The sequence below is a fragment of the Dipodomys ordii genome, unplaced genomic scaffold, assembly GCF_000151885.1.
Source record: "Dipodomys ordii isolate 6190 unplaced genomic scaffold, Dord_2.0 Scaffold56, whole genome shotgun sequence".
NCBI classification, from domain to species: Eukaryota; Metazoa; Chordata; class Mammalia; order Rodentia; family Heteromyidae; genus Dipodomys; species Dipodomys ordii.
Genome location: NW_012267272.1, coordinates 2498886 through 2517266, shown reverse-complemented (window position 1 = coordinate 2517266; position 18381 = coordinate 2498886). Strand labels below are relative to the sequence as shown.

The 18381-nt window shown below is 38.7% G+C and overlaps 1 protein-coding gene across 1 annotated transcript in view; it reads right to left on the bottom strand.

The window, feature by feature from the left end:
* Positions 1-18381, bottom strand: part of Exoc4 (exocyst complex component 4) — a 691471-nt gene that overhangs the window by 56136 nt on the left and 616954 nt on the right. The window contains exon 15 of the mRNA XM_013021696.1: positions 8935-9076. Within this exon, the coding sequence (XP_012877150.1) occupies positions 8935-9076 (142 nt within the window). The remainder of the gene's footprint in view (positions 1-8934; positions 9077-18381) is intronic.

Genomic DNA, 18381 nt, shown 5'->3' with positions numbered 1-18381 from the left:
CAGCAATACCAGTTTGGGGCATTTCCTAAACATTACAAGTCAGGATACAATCAAGACACTTGTATACCCATATTCATTGCTGTAGTATTTACCATAGTGAAGTTATGGAAACAGTCCAGATGTCCTACAGTGAATGAATAGATGAAGAAAATGTGGGATATATATATAGACAATGGAATTTTATTCATTGATCAAGAAGAATAATATCATGTCATTTGCAGGGAAATAAATGGACCTGAAAAACATTATATAAGTGAAGTAAATCAGGCCAGAGAGACAAAGGATGCATGTCTTCTCTTCTCTGTAGAAGTTAGATCTAAATTAAAAACCTTAGACACAATCATACGCATACAATCTCTTCTCTGTAGAAGTTAGATCTAAATTAAAAACCGTAGACACAATCATACGCATAGATACAAAAATTGAGTAAAGTATGGTATATGCAGGAGACAGAGGATTCCAATTGTGTAACTCTTTTGAAATACTAGCTTACAGTTTACCAAAATGAAATACCAAGAAGCTGAAACATTTTTTGTTGGAGGGGGGTTGGGGCTCAAGGTGTGGGGAGCAGATGTGTGAAAAGAGGAAGAATAAGCACAAACAGACGTTACGATTCAATGTATGTAAGTGAAAATGGAACTGGGTAACTTGAAAGGATGGGTGTGGTGGGATAGACGGGCGGAGGAGAACGGTGGACAAGGTGACACTGATCATAAACTGACAAGTTAAATTAGAATGCCACTGTACAATTACTTAAATAAAAAATATTTCACTAGAAAATCAGTTATTACAATAGATGCATTTTTGTATCTCACTGTAGTATTAATTTGAATTTTAAAAAATAATTTATTGGAGATTAAATTTGGGGTTTAGTACTAGCCAAAGATTTGAAGCACATCTCCATTCGTTTGCTTTTGGTTTCTCTAGGCTGGCTTCTGACCCAGATTCTCCTACCTCTGGCCTTTGAAATAGCTGGAAATATAGGCCTATGCCACCACAACTGGCTAGTTTGTCTTTCCTTAGCGACTAATAAGGCTAAACATTTTTATGTGCTTGTTTTCTATTTTGTGATATATCTCTTCCCATCATTTGCTCAGTTAAAAAAATGGTGTTCTTAAGTTTTGAAGGTTCTTTACATATTCTGGATATAAGTTTCTTATCAAATCCACATTTTGCAAATATTTTCTCTTAGTTTTCTTTTTTTATTACCTTTTCATTTTAATAATGTCTGTCAAAGAACGAGTTTTCAATTCTGATGAAATTTCATTTATTTATTTATTTTTTATGGAAAGTCATTTTAAGAACTCTTTGCCAAAACAAAGTCACAGGTTTTGCTCTTGTGTTTCTTCAGGAAGTTTTAGTTTTTTTATTTAATTTTTTAATTGTTTTTAAGTAGTTGTACAAAGAGGTTCCATTCTACAAAACAGTATATGAATACAAGGTGTCTGACAACATTGTCACCCGTCGGTCTAACCCATCCCTTCTAGGAAGTTTTAGTTTTAAGCACTGCATTTATTTTGTGCTTGTTTTTCTTTTTTCTTTTTTTCCCCAGGGATACAGAGGATCACACCCTTGTACATGCTAGGCATGTGCTCCACTACGAAGCTGCACCCCAGCCTGTGTGATCCATTTTGAGATGTGTTATGCACAGGATGTGTGATGTTCTTATACCCTGTTCATGCCACGGAATCAAATAGCTGGGCTACTTTTTGTTTTCAGTGATTGGTGCTCATCTTAATGGGTGCTAATAGTGACTAATTTCCAACTATAAAAATTAATTTGGACATCCATGTGTTAATTGATAAAGGGTACAGTTTTGATAAAGATATCAGTAATGGCACTGTTCACAGCCCCTATCAAATGTGACATTTCTGATATAATGAGAGATGACCAACTCTGGAGTGGGATTCATTCCTAGGGCAACTGATTGCTAACTGTGTAGAAATTACACTGTAGTAGCACTTAGTTGAAATCAAAACATCTATATTAAAATACATTTACAGTAAATTACAGACAGTGTAACACCAGGCAGTGGGAATACCACATGAATAGATCTGGTTTTATGAGGCTGTATAATTCTGAACGATGGTGAGTGGTTCCTTTCTGCTGCACACACAGGTCACATGACACAAGTGTAAGGTGACTTGGAGAAACTGGCAGGGGCATGTAATAGCCTTTGAGGTCATGTAAGGAATTCAGACTTCATGCTAGACACCTTAGGAGAATTGTAAGAGGTAAAATGATGTAATCACATATGAGCTTTGGAGCTAGCATACTATTAGTTCTTCAGGAGGAGAAGACAGGAGGACAGGAAGATCACAAGTTCAGGGGTAGCCTAGGCAGTTAGTAAGATCCTAGCTCAATAGTGAACATAAAGGAAAGGTCAGACTTGGGTTCAGACCTCAGTATTGAAAAGGGAAAGGAAGGAAGGAAGGAAGGAGGGAGGGAAGGAAGGAAAGAAGAGAAGAGGAAGGGAGGCAGGGAGGGAGGAAGGAAGGGAGGGAAGACAGGATAGATGGAGAGGATGAAGAGAGATGATCCATAATGCATAGATAGATATGAGCTTTGTCAAGATAACTAGCATGATATAAGACTAAAGTGACTTGCCAGCCACAGCGAGGCCCTGAGTCCCATCCATAGTATGGGTGAGAGGGGAAGGTGAGAAGGGCAGAGAATGGAACTAGCTGAAAGTGAGGGCTGATTAGGAAGTCCCTGTGCATTGTGGGTAAAAGCGAATCAGATCCTAAAGTTGGTGGTGGATAGGAGAGAAAACCACCGTTTCAGGTTCTCCACTCTTCCTTCCAAATGCTACAGATTCAGTGAATGTCTAATTCCAACAAAATTTTATTTTTCTTTAAATTCTGGCATGCTGTTGCTGACCTTAATGCGACTTTGGCATTAAGGTTTTTCCGCAAACACGGCTGATTGCACAGCGGGAAGGCTGATTTTCACACAGTGCACACTTAGCATCCCAACAGTGGCAGGCAGTTGCTGTTTAGCCCACTCCGAGCCCACCTGATGGTGAGGGAAGTCAGCTGATCAAGGTGACATTCCTGACACCTTGCATTCAAATGGCAACTTAATTTCTTCTCTAAAGTTCCAAGATGAACAACAACAACAAAATCACTCTGAACTTTTAATGGTGTTCACCAGGTCTTTCGTCTCTTGGAGGTGCCATCTGCCTGATGCTCCACATTGTGGAAAGGGGCTGCTGCCTGGGGGTGGAAGGCGATTTGCAATGACACGAGTGAAATGTCAAATGATGTCTGGATGGGTTCTTCAACTCAGAACCTGCTTGATTTACGAATATGTTTTTTGTTTGACTTATGACAATATTAAAGAAAAATAGGGGCTAAGGATACAAGGGTATCTGGAGGAGAATATACCAAACATTGGCATTTGAACTTGTTTGGGACTCCTCGCTGGCATAACTCATCAATAATTTTTACACATGGATTTATTTTTCTTTTATCTTCTCTCTCTTTGTCTTTTTGGGGGGACTGGGGGTTTTAAGGGAGGGCTTCACACTTGGCTAGGCAAGCACTCTACCACTTGAGCCTCAGCTCCACCCCTGTTACTTTTTAGCTGTTTTTCAGATAGTTCTGTACGTTTGCTTGGAGCCAGCCTTGGGCCATAGCCTTCTTCCTCAGCCTCCCGTACAGATGAGACTACGGGTAGGTAAGACCACTTCTTGGCTTTGTTTTTGAGGTAAGATCTTTCTAACTCTTTTGCCCGGGCTGGTGTGGAATCTCTGTGCTCCTTTCTACCTTCCACATAGTTTGTATTACAGGTGTGCGCCACCGTGCCTGGCCATCTGTGTTCTCTTATTACAGTGAATTCTTGGCAAAAGTGCTAGAGACAGAACCTAACCAGTCTTCATCAGGCAGCTCCTGGACAACAGGTCGTCAGTTCTAATTGCTTTTCACAGCTGGATGGGAACAAAACAACCTTTAGTTAATTGTCACAGAATGATATTGGTCACATACTCTTAGGTATACCTCCAATGTGCAGGGGACTAGTAAGTGGACTAATGTGAACATACAATTCATTTTCTTTAAGGAACAACAGCTTTTGCTTGGAGAAATAGCATTTAGTTTATTGGGGTTTAAAAAAATGTTTTTATTATCTTTAATCAGTTGCACAAGGGAGTTGCCATTCAACAAAGCAGTTTCTGAATATAGTGTGTCTTAATCAATGTCACCTGTCAACCTCCTCACCCGCCCTGCACAACCTTCCCTTACTTTTCTTAATTTTTGAGAGATGTACTGAATTATTTTTTTGTCATTTGACAATGCAGTTTTTATATAAAATGTATCTTAATCTTTGTCATCCTTTTTACCCCGCTTCGATCCACCTCTTCCCTTATCTTTCTCAGTTGTGTGGTATACCCAATGGATTCTTGACTGTATTCTCCCTGTTTCCCCACTTCTCCCCTTTATTCATGTACCCCTCTGCCCTTGCCCCCTTGCTCTTGCAAGTACCCATTTCCTGGTACTTGTTTGGCAGGGTCTGGTTTTAAGGAAGGTAATTTTTTTTTTTTGGGGTCCGGTCGTGGGCCTGAACTCTGGGCCTGGGCGCTGTCCCTCAGCTCTTCAGCTCAAGGCTAGCGCTCTACCACTTGAGCCACAGCACCACTTCAGGCCCTGCTTATGTGGTACTTAGGAATCGAACCCAGGGCCTCAGGCATGCAAAGCAAGAGCTCTACCACTGAGCTACCTTCCCAGCCCAAGGCAGGTAGTTCTTAAATCACCTTCCATGCAGGGCCGGTTCAGGTTCACGTTCTGGGCCTACTAAGAACAGTGATCAGGACACATCTAGAAGCTCCTGTGTGTGTCATCCACAGCCCTGGCATGCTGTGCTCCCACAAAGCTTGGCACTTGCCCTGCTGTCACGCCGTTACACGACAGTGTGATCAGTGTGAGACCTGGCTCATTCACTGTGTATCGTCACTGTAATGAGGTAACAGGACCGAACTGAGCGTGTCAACATTTACCATTGGAGCTGTACATGGGGTATTCTGCTACTTTTATGAACCAGGCTTTGAGAGGGATAAAGACAAATTGAAGCATATTCAGAAAGCAATATGAATGTCAAAACCATGTTATAGAGGAAATGTGGAAATTTAATTTAGGAAAAATAAACATGTTTAGTGTTCTCAAAGTCAAGATAAGCTAATTCTGTATCCATGAGTCTGAATTTCAATCATTTTTTTTTCTTATCCAATCTGACATTAGCTTTTTCTGGTTTTAAACCATCATTGAAGAAGATATGGTGTTGGGTGTTAACAGCACTGTACGGTTTCTTGTAAAGTTAATAAATAATGACTAAAACATGTTCTGCATTATAAGAATAGTATTGCCAAGATGTATAAAAATAAAAAACACAGAACAGAGGTTAAGGATTTAAAAGATCACACTGAGACGTGTTGAAAAGATCCCACATGGAATTAAACACCACCACAAGTAGGTAATTCTGAATGTAGAACACGTCTTGGCACCACACAATCAATAGCACACATTCCAGGAGTTTTGAGAGTAATTAATTTGGTGTTCCCTTGTTTTTCTTTGCAAGGCAGGTAGCAGGTATCAGAATATAACTGGTGTTTTTATTTTTTCCCCCCTCCACTGTCTATTGCATTTATCTATTCATAGAAAATGCCTGCTTCATTTCACTATCTGCTTGAAAATAAATGGAAAACAATTCTAAAAATTATCATAAAACAAATCAGAAAACATACAGCAAGAGCCTTTATTTCTGGACAGGTTAATATAAGAAATGAAATAATGCGGAGAAAAACAGATTCCAAATCTGCAATGCTACTGCATTTTTTTTCTATTCAAGCAACAAAACAGGGACTCACTGGGCAAAGTTATGAAGAATAGAAAAGGCACATGAGATACAAAAGTGGTCTTGACACACCTGAAAACCACCCAAAGTCTAACCTTAATCTTGACACATCCCAATGGCTGATGAATGATCCAAAGTCTCATTTGCACTTTTAAAATCTAGGTATTATAAAGACTTCAAAAGAAAAGCCAGTGTTCTAACAATTTTAATCATGCTCTACAATAATGCACGAGGAAATGTATTACCATACCATTGAGGTTTCTGATCCTGAAGTTTCAAAAGAACACACCCCAACTGCTTACTAACATTGACACCCATGTGAGCATCGCAGACTGAACATCTCAAAAATGGGATTCCTGATTTCCACCTCCCCTGAACCTTTTCCTTCAGTCAGTCCCACCTCAGATAACAGCCTTGGCATCCACACTGTTGCTCAGGCCCCCAAAATGGTAGTTTTCCTTGAGTCCTCTAGCCCCTGCATCCCATTCAAGCTGCCAACCCTTTCTATCAGTGCTGTCTTTAATACATGCCCAATACAACACTTTCCATACCTGCCCCTACATCTCTGATGCTCCTACCTACCCATCATCCAACTTTCATTCATACTTCTTTCTCTCTGCAATCCTTTCTGTACAATAGCCACTTAATCTTTAAAGAATGTCAATTCGTTAACTTCTATCCTCTAATTTTTATAGATTCCTATGAACCATTAAGAACCATCCTATAGCTTCTTAATGCACTTAGAAGAAAATCCCAACTATTCACTTGGTAGGTAAGATCCTTCAATGTGCAAGTTTCATGGCCTACATGCTCAGACTCCAGCCATCTCTTATACCCCATTCTTCAGACCTCACACCTGCCTAGTTCATTCAGCTACAAACACATTAGGCTTCTATCAGTTTCTCACAATGTCTTGGAATGTGTTTTTCTCAGGTTCTTTTTTTTCCTTAATATATATTTTTTATTGTAAAGATACTGAACAGAGGGGTTACAGTTACATGAGCAAGGTAATGAGTCCATTTCCTATTGAGCATTGTTACCCCTACTTTATTTTTCCCCTGCCATCTCTTTCCTCCCTACCTCCCCAACTCCTCCCTCCCAACCCCTTATTCCCCCTGTCCCTAAAGTTGTAAAGTTCATTTTCAACATACTGTCTTGTACATCTCATTGTTACAATGGGTCATCCTGTATCTTTATTTCAGCATTTTGTTATTTCCCTTCTCCGTCCCAAATTAGAAAAATGTATATTCAAGATGCAGGACACTGGAATCAAATACAGTGACAACAGGGTTTATACCAGGAGGGAAGAACGTACAAAGAAACAAAAGAAAAAAATCACACAGTACATTATAAATACAGTAACAAGAACAATAAGAAAGATAAAATCTCTTGTGTCACTATCTTGGGGTTCATTTCACTTAGCATCAGGTTATATGGTCACATGTACATAGCTTTTGACCTCTTCTGCTTGTCCTAGACATATACTAGTTATTGCAGATAAGGGAAACAATGGGACCCATGTTTCTTTGAGTCTGGCTTACTTAATATAATTTTTCCCAAGTCTTTCCATTCCTAGTAAATTGGGTGGTGTCATTCTTTCTGATGGAGGCATAGAGTTCATATATATATATATATATATATATATATATATATATATATAAAAAATCACATCACATTTTCTTACCCATTCATCTACTGAGGGGCATCTGGGTTGGCTCCATATTTTAGCTATGGTGAATAATGCTGCAATAAACATAGTTGTGCTGGTAGCTTTAGTATGACCTTGTTTGTAATCGGTTGGGTAAATACCTAAAAGTGGAATTTCTGGGTACTAGGGGAGCTCTATATGTAGTCTTTTGAGGAACCTCCATACTGCTTTCTAAAATGATTGAACAAGTTTACACTCCCACCCACAATGCAGCAGGGTTCCCTTTTGGCCACATGCCCTCCAGCATCTGTTATTATTAGATTTCTTGATTATAGCCATTCTAACTGGGGTGAGGTAGAATCTCAATGTTGTTTTGATTTGCATTTCTTTTATGGCTAGAGAAGTTGAGCATTTCTTCATATGTCTATTGGCCATTCTTATTTCCTCTTCAGAGAAGTCTCTTTAAGTCTTTAGCCCATTTATTAATTGGGCGGTTGTTTCTTTGAGTAGCTAGGATTACAGGCGTGAGCCACCAGTGCCCAGCTCAATTAGAAAATTTTAAATGATCTATGTGGTTCCACTTATAGTTCACATTGTCTTTCTATTGAATAGCATAATTGGTCTCATTATGCTACTTTATTGCTTTAGCTACATTTATCTGAAATTATCTTTTTTATATAGTCATTGTCTATTTCTCACCATTAGAAGGTAGTTCAATGAGAGTAAGCACCTTGAATGTTTGTTTATTATGGTGTCCCAATTTTTGGAATACTGATTGGCACAAAGAAGATTCTGGAAAATTGTTCAATAAATGAATGAACAACTGAGAACTTTTTAGTGCTACCTGTTCTCATCCTATCTGTTTCATAATGGAGGCTACCAAAGCGAAGCGGAGTATCCCACACCACAGAGGAAGGCACAAAAGGCCAGGAGTCTGGCATTGTTGAAACCGTGTTTTTGCATGATCCTTTTAATTTACTCTCTTGGGGTTTAGGTTCCCTGAAAGACAAGACTGTGGTTCTTGCATCTGTAATTCCCTTGACATGTTTGCCTTAGTAAAAAATATCAGTGACAATACAGTTCTGTTTGTAAAGCTACCACGCTAAGTACTGACTGTACTGCAGACACTGCACTAGTTGTAATTACATATATAACATATCTCTAAGTGAGGAATCACCACTTTCATTTGTAAAAACAGAAAACCATGGGCTTTTCAAATTAATTAGCTAGCCAACTGGCATGAACATTTATACACAATTCTGTATTATCATACTTAAAAAGCAGCAGCTGCTCAAATTCTTTAATGGTGATTGAATAATGCTAGAAATCACTGTAACAAAAGGACAATATCAACAATAAGAACCAAACATTCTTGTAGCACCCCAACTTCTACTACCAGACGCTGACATCACAAAATCCTGTGTTTGGTTGGGACATACCTCACTTCAAGATGCAGGACCAGCAAGCAGCGGTCAGCCATATCCTGGAAAGACTTGGCAAGTTCACTCAGAGTCTGCATGATCTGCTCAGACACTGGGGGGAGGTCCATGTGCACGTGGCTTTCTTGAGCCGGAGAAAGCACTGGAAGAAGAGGGAGGACAGAACAGCAGTCATTTCACTAGATAGCTATGATGCACATCATTTTGTTTTGCATCTTGTTTTTACTACTTTGGCTGTCAGAGTTGGCAGCATTAAAAAATCTAAGACATGGTAGACTATTGTACTTCATTCTGTTCTCAGCTGATTGCCTTGAAACAATTCACTGAAGGATTGAAACAGAACCTCACAGTTGGAAGGGGCCTTAGCTGTCATGTGGCCTGATTATATGGTCAGTGCTTGTGTCACCAGTGGCTTATTAGCTTTTCATTGCACAGTCATATAAATGCTTATGAAAGGAAGCACAATACCTACCTACAGCAGCCTGTTCTACCTCTGAAACATCTGATCATCATACAACACGCCTGTATCTGTGCTCATTAATTCTTCATCATTGGCACTGGTTCTACAAAGCTTTGCCATTCTCAAAACCCAAGTACTGGAGTCACTTTTTTGGGGGGGGGAGGGGCGGTCGGTCATGGGGCTTGAACTCTGGGCCTGAGTGCTGTCCCTCAACTCTTCAGCTCAAGGCTAGCGCTCTTCCACTTGAGCTACAGCGCCACTTCCAGTTTTCTGTTGGTTTATTGGAGATAAGAGTTTCACATTCTTTCCTGCTTGGGCTGGCTTTGAACCGCGATCTTCAGATCTCAGCCTCCTGAGTAGCTAGGATTACAGGTGTGAGCCACCAGCGCCTGGCCCGTGGAGTTACTTATTTAACTTCAGTGAAGCTGTTCCTTTTCTAAGACAGATGTCTCTAGTGCTTCTAATCATTCTTTAAATGGGTTGGATTGGACAATTTAATATTTCCTAAAATTTACTGACAAAAATATCCCAAGTGTTCTGCATTTCCCATGAAATGTAGGACTCAGGACTAAAAAGAGTAAATATGCCAGAGGGCTCTGACTTTTTCTTTTTCTAGGTGTCATGCTGTTAACACTGAAGTTTAAAAATCTTCGGTGTATGTGTGTGGGCACACTTAAGTGTGTTAGCGGTCTGCATTCCAACTTAATTCATCTCTAACTTGTGGGCAACTACAAACACTAAAAGGTCTTTTGGAAAAATTGATAGAGCTATTTTCAATATTGTTCCAAAATAATTTATAAATATTAAACAACACTTGAACAATTTTCTTTAAAAAAAACATCGGATAACATCATCCAAAAAAATGTACTCTTTATTGGACTTACATAATTGGAACCCCTCTGTATATCACCTCTATAGTATCAATTAAAAAAGACAAACTGTAAGCAACATTTACCTCTCAAGTTCTGCATGTAGAGCTCTGTTTAACTCCTAGAGTTTTGTAATGATCACCAGTAATAATTTGGCTATTTTTCCAATATTTCTTTTATTCACTAGAGTCTGGATTTGAGTCCTGTCTCTCTACCACTCATTTATGTGACCAAAAGTTTTAATTACTTAAATTCTCTCTGCTTTAGTTTCTGTTGTAAAATGGAGTAACAGTACCTGTATGTTATGAGGTTTAATGAATATGGGAAAACACTACATCAGCATATGAAATATATTCAATATTCATACAAATCAGACACAAACCATTATTAGTTTTCTTTACCATTTTATTTGTCCAGGTTAAGTCTTAAGATTAACTGTAGCTATGAGGTATTTATAAGATAATTCTGCTGGGCGCTGGTGGCTCATGCCTGTAATCCTAGCTACTCAGGAGGCTGAGATCTGAGGATCGCGGTTCAAAGCCAGCCCAGGCAGGAGAGACTGTGAGACTCCTATCTCCAATAAATCACCAGAAAACCGGAAGTGGCACTGTAGCTCAAGTGATAGAGCGCTCACCTTGAGCTGAAGAGCTGAGGGACAGTGCCTAGGCCCAGAGTTCAAGCCCCATTACCGACAAAAAAAAAAAAAAAAGATAATTCCATCTGTCCTGAAGTTCAACTTCCAATTGTCAGTATGTTTTGCTTTTCGACCTAAAAGTCCTTTTTTCTGTCAGAAGATGTTGAATCCTTTGGAACAAATGTTCCCAGAACTTAGATCACAACCAATTTCGTGAGGTACACTGACTCAGGGGGCAGGTTCATGGCACAGTATAGGGTGTTGACATCTATTTGTACTATAGGTATGCCCTACAATGCTCTGTCTATAGACTTTGCTCAGTCCAAACAAGAGGCAGATTGTTAATCCAGATTTCTGATACTAACTTTTCTTCTATGGAACCAGACTATAATAAGTAAAAATGCCATGATGAAAACATTAAAAAGCAAATACTGTTCAAGGGAACTGACAAGAGGAAGGGAATGTGAGAGTGTAGATTTCATGCTATTATTAGCCTTGGTATCATCCTAGATGCTGACTAACTCCATCTGGATGAGTGACACTGTACCTCTCCCTAATGTTAACATTATTCATGTTGTTTGATCACAAGACAAGATCACTATCTTTATAATGTTTCATATGGCAGGGTAGATGAAAGCAACTATTAGTAACGTTATTATAATGTTTCAAAGCATTTTAGGGCTTTTAAGCCCCTGGGTTTCTCTGATATGTGATCCTAACTGTAACATGGAGAGTTAGCTATGCATCAATGAAATAAACCAGAAATCAGACCTTGAAATCTCACTCATGGTCTAAGGTCCAAACAACACTAATTGATCAAGATCTATCAAAGACATCTTTGGATAAAGTCCAATAAGAAAACTTACAAATATTTCCTTTTCCTATTATATAAACATTGAATTTCATAATGTGACAATTGACCACTGCCAAAATACAAATTAAAAAAAATCAGAGTGAGCCAACAGCAAGTTTAGCTGCCAAGTAAAACTAGAAATGTAGAGCAGCTCCGAATAGTGACATACTATACATTTTGTTTGAATGTAATCTACAGCAGAAACATGAACAGTTTATTAAAGCACCACAGAAAATTAGGCTCAAAGCTCTACTAAAAGATGGTCTGTAAACACCTAAAGGATTACTGGAATTTACCAAGCTTTCTTCTTGAGAAAGAATATGTTGAGCAGAGAAATGCTGAGCATACTAAACAAAGACAGCAGAAAACAATCAACTAGCTCTCTAATGTCAAATGGAAATCTACAAAAAGGCAATGGTGACAGAATTGCCTGGGAGATAACAGTCCAGAAATGAGGTTACTGGACACACATACAGATGAACACACACACACACACACACACACACACACACACACCTTTCGTACTATATATTTATGTTAGGAGTGCTCTGTGCATCAGCACAGTGCACAGGTAAGCTTTACAAATATTAGTGCTTGATTCTTCTTTTATTAAGACACACACTTTGAGCACTTTTTTTTTTTAATACTGGGAGTGAATAATATCATTCCCATCCTTGTCTGGCTTCCAGGAAGAATTTTTTTTTTTTTTGCTAAAGTGAGAGGCTGTTTCCCCTTTTCCTGATTTGATAGGGTGAAGATTAAAAATCAGATAGAGTCTGGTCTTACTCTCTTTGCCTTCAGAGGTCATGTTCTATTAGGAAAATGAACATATCTTTAAAGCATGGCAAGCCAAAAAATTGGTGACTTGCTGTCATGCTAAATCTTGTTTTCAAGTCTCTGAAATATTAAGCTCTAGTACAATGTTCTCTGATCAAAACGCTTCCTCCAGCTCTCTCATACCCTTGTCTCCATCAAACCTGCTACTCAACGCTGCAATCCCTTCTCTCCTGGGGGATTCCATCCCTCAGCAAGGATGGATCCCATCAGGGCTATTCAATCAGGGACCTCAACTCCCTCAAATGTTCTCTTTCCTTCACAATGACCCCCATATGCCATCTAAAGGGTCATTTCTATAATTTAAACAAAGAAAAAAATGGTAGATTGTTGCCAATTAACTGACCTCCATTTTAATCTAAAAAAAAAAAGAAAGCTTTTGATAGCATTTGTTTGTCCTTTCACTGGTGCTTGGTTAGTTCTTTCCCTGTCTTGGTGACTTTTACACATTCATATCACTCTCCTCAGGCCCTTTGTCCAACCTACTCCCTATTACTTCTTTCACAAAGACCTCAGATTCTGTGTGTGTGTATATGTGTGTGTGTATATGTGTGTGTGTATGTATGTGTATGTGTGTGTGTGTGTGTGAGAGAGAGAGAGAGACAGACAGACAGAGACAGAAACAGAGACAGAGAGACAAAGCCCACTGGTAGTGGAGAGGCTTAACTCAGGGCTTCACACTCTTGCTTGGCATTTACATTCCTTCACTGTTGTACTACTTGAGCCACACATCTACTTCTAGCATTTTGCTAATTAATTGGAGATAAAGAGTCTCACAAAGTTTTCTGTGTGGGCTGGATTTGAACCAGGATTCTCAGATCTTAGCCTTCTGAGTATCTAGAATTTGAGGTGTGAGCCATTGGCACTAGCCTTAAGTCCTCAGATTCTTATTGTGACTGAGAGAACTATCAATACTTACTTTTCCCACAGCCCTGACTTTTATTAACTCCTCCACATGACATAACCTCATTTCTGCCTTCATCTATTAGAACTTGGTTTCTAACAATGATCAGTAGTTCTCTATCAAATGCACTGAGTGCTTTCAGCCTTCCTTTCATAAAAGCTTTCTGTCACATGAGACCTCATTGGCCACTTCTTGACCTCCTATCTTCTTTTGGCTTATGGGCATCATATTCTTCTGGGTATTCTTTAACTTTCTGGAATTTTCTTCAGTTAATCATTTTTTTAAACATATGTTCTACTCTGAATTCCCTTCCTATTAGTGATTTAGCAATTTACACATTTCAGCTATACAGGAGTATATATTATCTTTGACTTCTTTCAGCAAAGACTAATTTCTGCTAGTTTTATTTGCTAAATATTTTCTTAATATTTATTTTCTCTTTTGTACACCTATTGCCACTTTTTTGGTTTAGACCTCATTTCTTCTTTAGAACACTGCAGTCTGTGCAGGACATGACCAATATCTTGATGCAGAAGTCTCCTCATTGATGCCTTGTGTCTCTGGCCTGACCTTTTTTCCATGTAATTAAACATGAGTTATTCATCCAAACATAAATGTGACCACGTTAATTTATTGTATAAGTCATATCAACGTCTCCCATTGCTTATATGATCAAGGCCAAGTGCCTCAGCAAGGCTTTCTATGATGTCATCATCAGTATTTTTCCTCCTTTTTTTTTTTTTTTTTGTCGGTCATGGGCCTGAACTCTGGGTCTGGGTGCTGTCCCTCAGCTCTTCAGTTTAAGGCTAGCACTCTACCACCTGAGCCACAGTGCCACTTCCAGCTTTTTCTGCTTGTGTGGTGCTGAGGAATTGAACCCAGGGCCTCATGCATGCAAGGTAAGCACTCTACCACTGAGTCACCTTCCCAGCCCCATCTCTCTCTCTCTCACTCTCTCTCTCTTTTTTAAGAATAGCAATGGTATCCAACCCAGAGCTCTGTGCATACAAGGCAAAAGCTCTGCCACCAGGCAGAGATAATTGTTGTGATAATTTTTGTTCTCTGCCAAACTTTCCAGTTTTTCTTCATCTCTCACCACTTTCTTTCTTTTTAATTTATCCCATCCCAATCCTGACCCTTTTAATGAAAACTTCCTAATTATGTCATTATGCCTCAGTATTTCATATCTGAAATGTCTCTTATTCCTCTTTCAAAACAATTTATGCTTTCAGGGCAGGGTGACAATTCCAGTACAAGAGTTATCAGGTTGCACTAACATCATTTTGTTTATTAGTCTTCCTGCCAGATCACTAATGACTTTAGGGGAAGAATCACATTTCCCATATATTATAGTAGCTATTGTCAAAGCTAGCAAAATAAACTGGAATGATTACACAAGCTCAGTCACAAGGCTCTCTAAAATAAAGCAGATTTAAGAATATCAATCGACCAACCTTAAATGACAAAAATTCACATTATAAGAGATTGAGAAAGGCCAGGAAAAAGAAGGAACAACCTCCACTTACAGCTATCATTTTCTTGGCCATTTCCTGCATGTAAAGTGGGTATGGAGGAACTTCATTAGAGAGAGTTTGCTGCACTTGTTAGGAATCTTACAGAAAAATGCCATAAAGCAATTCTGGTTAATCCCACAGCCCAAGTACTTTGTACAGAATGCATTGCCTCTTGAAGCCTCTTTAATTTCATGAGCAGTCAGTCCACCAAGATGTAGCAGCGACTTTGGACCTCTCATTTTGATTAACATAAAACCCTTGGCATGTCAAATACCTGGCATCTCTCAAGGAAAGCCAACCTACTAACTGTCATGGGAAGCAGTCAGTCGAGGACATTAGGATGTCTCGAGTGGCTCCATATCCTAATCTTAACCAGACTGAAATCTGTTTAGGTCTTAAAATTAGTCAAAATTGAACTCATTCAGACCCAGAAGAGCATCTGTTTTCAAGGGTGCAGCTGCTACACTTTCAATGGCAACTCACTGTGACTTCTTTAATGGATTCGTAGAACGTCCTTGCGCATCTGCAATATTATCTAAAATGGTTACAATATTAGCTTAAACTGGGATCAGCTGTCATGAAAGTGATTAATTGAAGAGGGAAAGACAGTTATCGCAGCAGGAAAAGAATGGTTAGGCCTGTGAATTGAAACTTTTTAGAAGATACTTGGAATGATCCATGAGAAAAACCCTATGAGGCTTTCTCATGGGAAATGTCTTAGGATATCAAGTTTGGTCCAGTAAGTACTTGCTAATCTTCTTTCTATGTGTACAAAAGAGAGGGATACCATATAATAATCTTGTCTCTAACCTGAGAGATTGTTTGATTTCTAATCTTCAGTTTTCCTATTTAGAAAATAGTATCTTCTTTACTATGTTGAAAATGAACTTTACAACTTGGCGGGGGTGGAGGGAGCTGGAGTTGGGGAGGTGGGGAGGAAAGGGATGGTAGGGGAAAAGCAAAGGAAGTGGTAACAATGCTCAATAGGAAACATACTCATTACCTTACTCATGTAACTGTAACCCCTCGGTACCGTAGTTTTACAATAAAAAACATTTAAAAAAGTGTCTTCTTGACTTTCAAAGCAATATGTTATTAGATAATATAGTTCTGAGGCCCTTTAAACACTATTAAAAAATTAAAAATAGGAATGATGGCTATGTATCAGTGGCTCATACTTGTAAATCTAGCTACTTAGGAGGCTGAGATATGAGGACCATGGTACAAAGCCAGCCCAGGAAGGAAAGCTCTTGAGACTTACCTCCAATTAACCACCAAAAAGCTGGAAGTGGAGCTGTGGCTCAAGTGGTAGAGTGACAGCCTTAAGCAAAAAAAAAAAAAAGCCTCAGGGACAGAACCTCATGCCTGAGTTCAAGCCCCAGGACTGGCCCAAAAAGAAAAAAAAGGGATGATGATTTGTTGTGTATATGACTCAAGTGTTAGAGTACTTGCCTAGTAAGCATAAGGTCCTAACTTCAAACACCAGAACTACAAACAACAAATAAAGACCTGGGTATAAACTAATTTGAAGGCCAGCTAAAATGTCAGCTTCTTAGTGAAAGTCAGTAGAATCCTTGTTTGAGATCAACAGGGGTAAAAAGCTAGTGAGATTCTGTCTCAACTAACAAATAAGATACAATGACATGCCTGTGTAGTCTCAGTTACCTGGGAGGCTTAGTAGGGGGATCATGGTCTGAGACGAGCCCAGGGCAAAGACATAAGGCCCTATACGAAAAATAATCAATTAGACAAACAGACAGAATTCATGGGACTTGCTGAGATGGGCACAATGAATTAAGTCTCCTTCTGTAGCATATTTCCTCTTTGCAAATACCTATGCATATAGTACTAGAAACCTTAATGCTGAAGTCAGACTACAAAATATCAGATGCTAAAACAATACATCTCCAGGTTGGACTGAATGCCTGCTACTTATATTCGAAGTGTTTATAATCTCTTTGTATTTTTTTTTTTTTTTGGTCAGTCGTGGAGCTTGAACCCTGGGCTTGGACTCTACCTCTCAGCTTTTCAGCTCTACTGCTTGAGCCACAGCACCACTTCTGGTTTTCTAGTGGTTTATTGGAGATAAGAGTCTCACGGACTTTGCTGCCCGGGCTGGCTTTGAACTGTGATCTTCAGATCTCAGCCTCCTGAGTAGCTAGGAGTACAGGCGTGAGCCACCAGCGCCCGGCCTCTCTTTGTATTATTACCCCTATGTTTTATTCATCCCTTTGAATTATTTGCAAACCTATAGCAATTAATCTTTCCCCACTCCAGAGCTTTATGTATTTGATAAATGTTTGTTAAATTTATTATTTATGAAGCCTATCGGTTTCTAAAATTGGTAGGTGATCTTCACTGATAAAGTATTTTCCGTCTTATTAACATCTACTTTGAATTTTCTTAAGATGGAAATGTATTTTCCTATTTAGTTATTCTCAGCTGAAAGTTCTTGGTAAGTCCTTTTGATTGCTCTCTTTCCCAAGACAGTGTCTCTTATACTTACTCTTTCCCAACAGACCTTGGTTTCTGTCTCTGTTCTCTATCCATTTATTTACTGGCAACTTCCTACCATCCAAACCATCTATAACCCAGTTTCAAGTTCATTTTAGTTCTATGTAAGGACGACATTTAAGACATAGGTTTGGAAAATTCTCTTCAATTTACTCTCTACTCAGAAACAATGTTTCTTCTGTCCCCAAATAAGAACTAGTAGCTGGGTTCGAACTAGTAGAGCCAATTAATTTTGAACACTAACACATAGACTAATACTGTTCTTCAAACAATAGAACTTTGATTAGGAAGGATGGGGACACACTATTTAGATTAGACCCTGTATACCCATAGGCTAGTTTATAACTATTTATAGAAATATAGCCTACTTGGGGAGATAACAGCTCCTAGCCAATGAAATCTTTTAAATGCAGCGGGAAGGCTAGACTTCGTTGCTGTCTCTGGATGGGAGTTTTCTTTTGTCCATTCTCACAGAAAGAAGGGCAAATGGAAGGAATATTCAAACAAAACACTGGGGTGTGGGAAATCTAGAAGAATCTTTATCAGTAGTTAAAAAGGATAAGTGTATTAGAACTGGAAGACAAGGAAAAGTGTACTACTTATATATGCATATCCATAGACTAGTCACTTAATTGTTAAAATGTTTAACTCAAAAATAGGTGTTCTCTAAATATGAAATGAATACTTTATATTTGGATATAAGAAGTCAGAGACATACTTTCTCTTCTGAGGTACTATTTGTTGCTGAAACAATCATCTATTATATCTCTATATAGAATATCTGTGTATGTATATATATATATCTGTGTGTATGTGTGTGTGCATATATATATATATATATATATATATATATATATATATATAT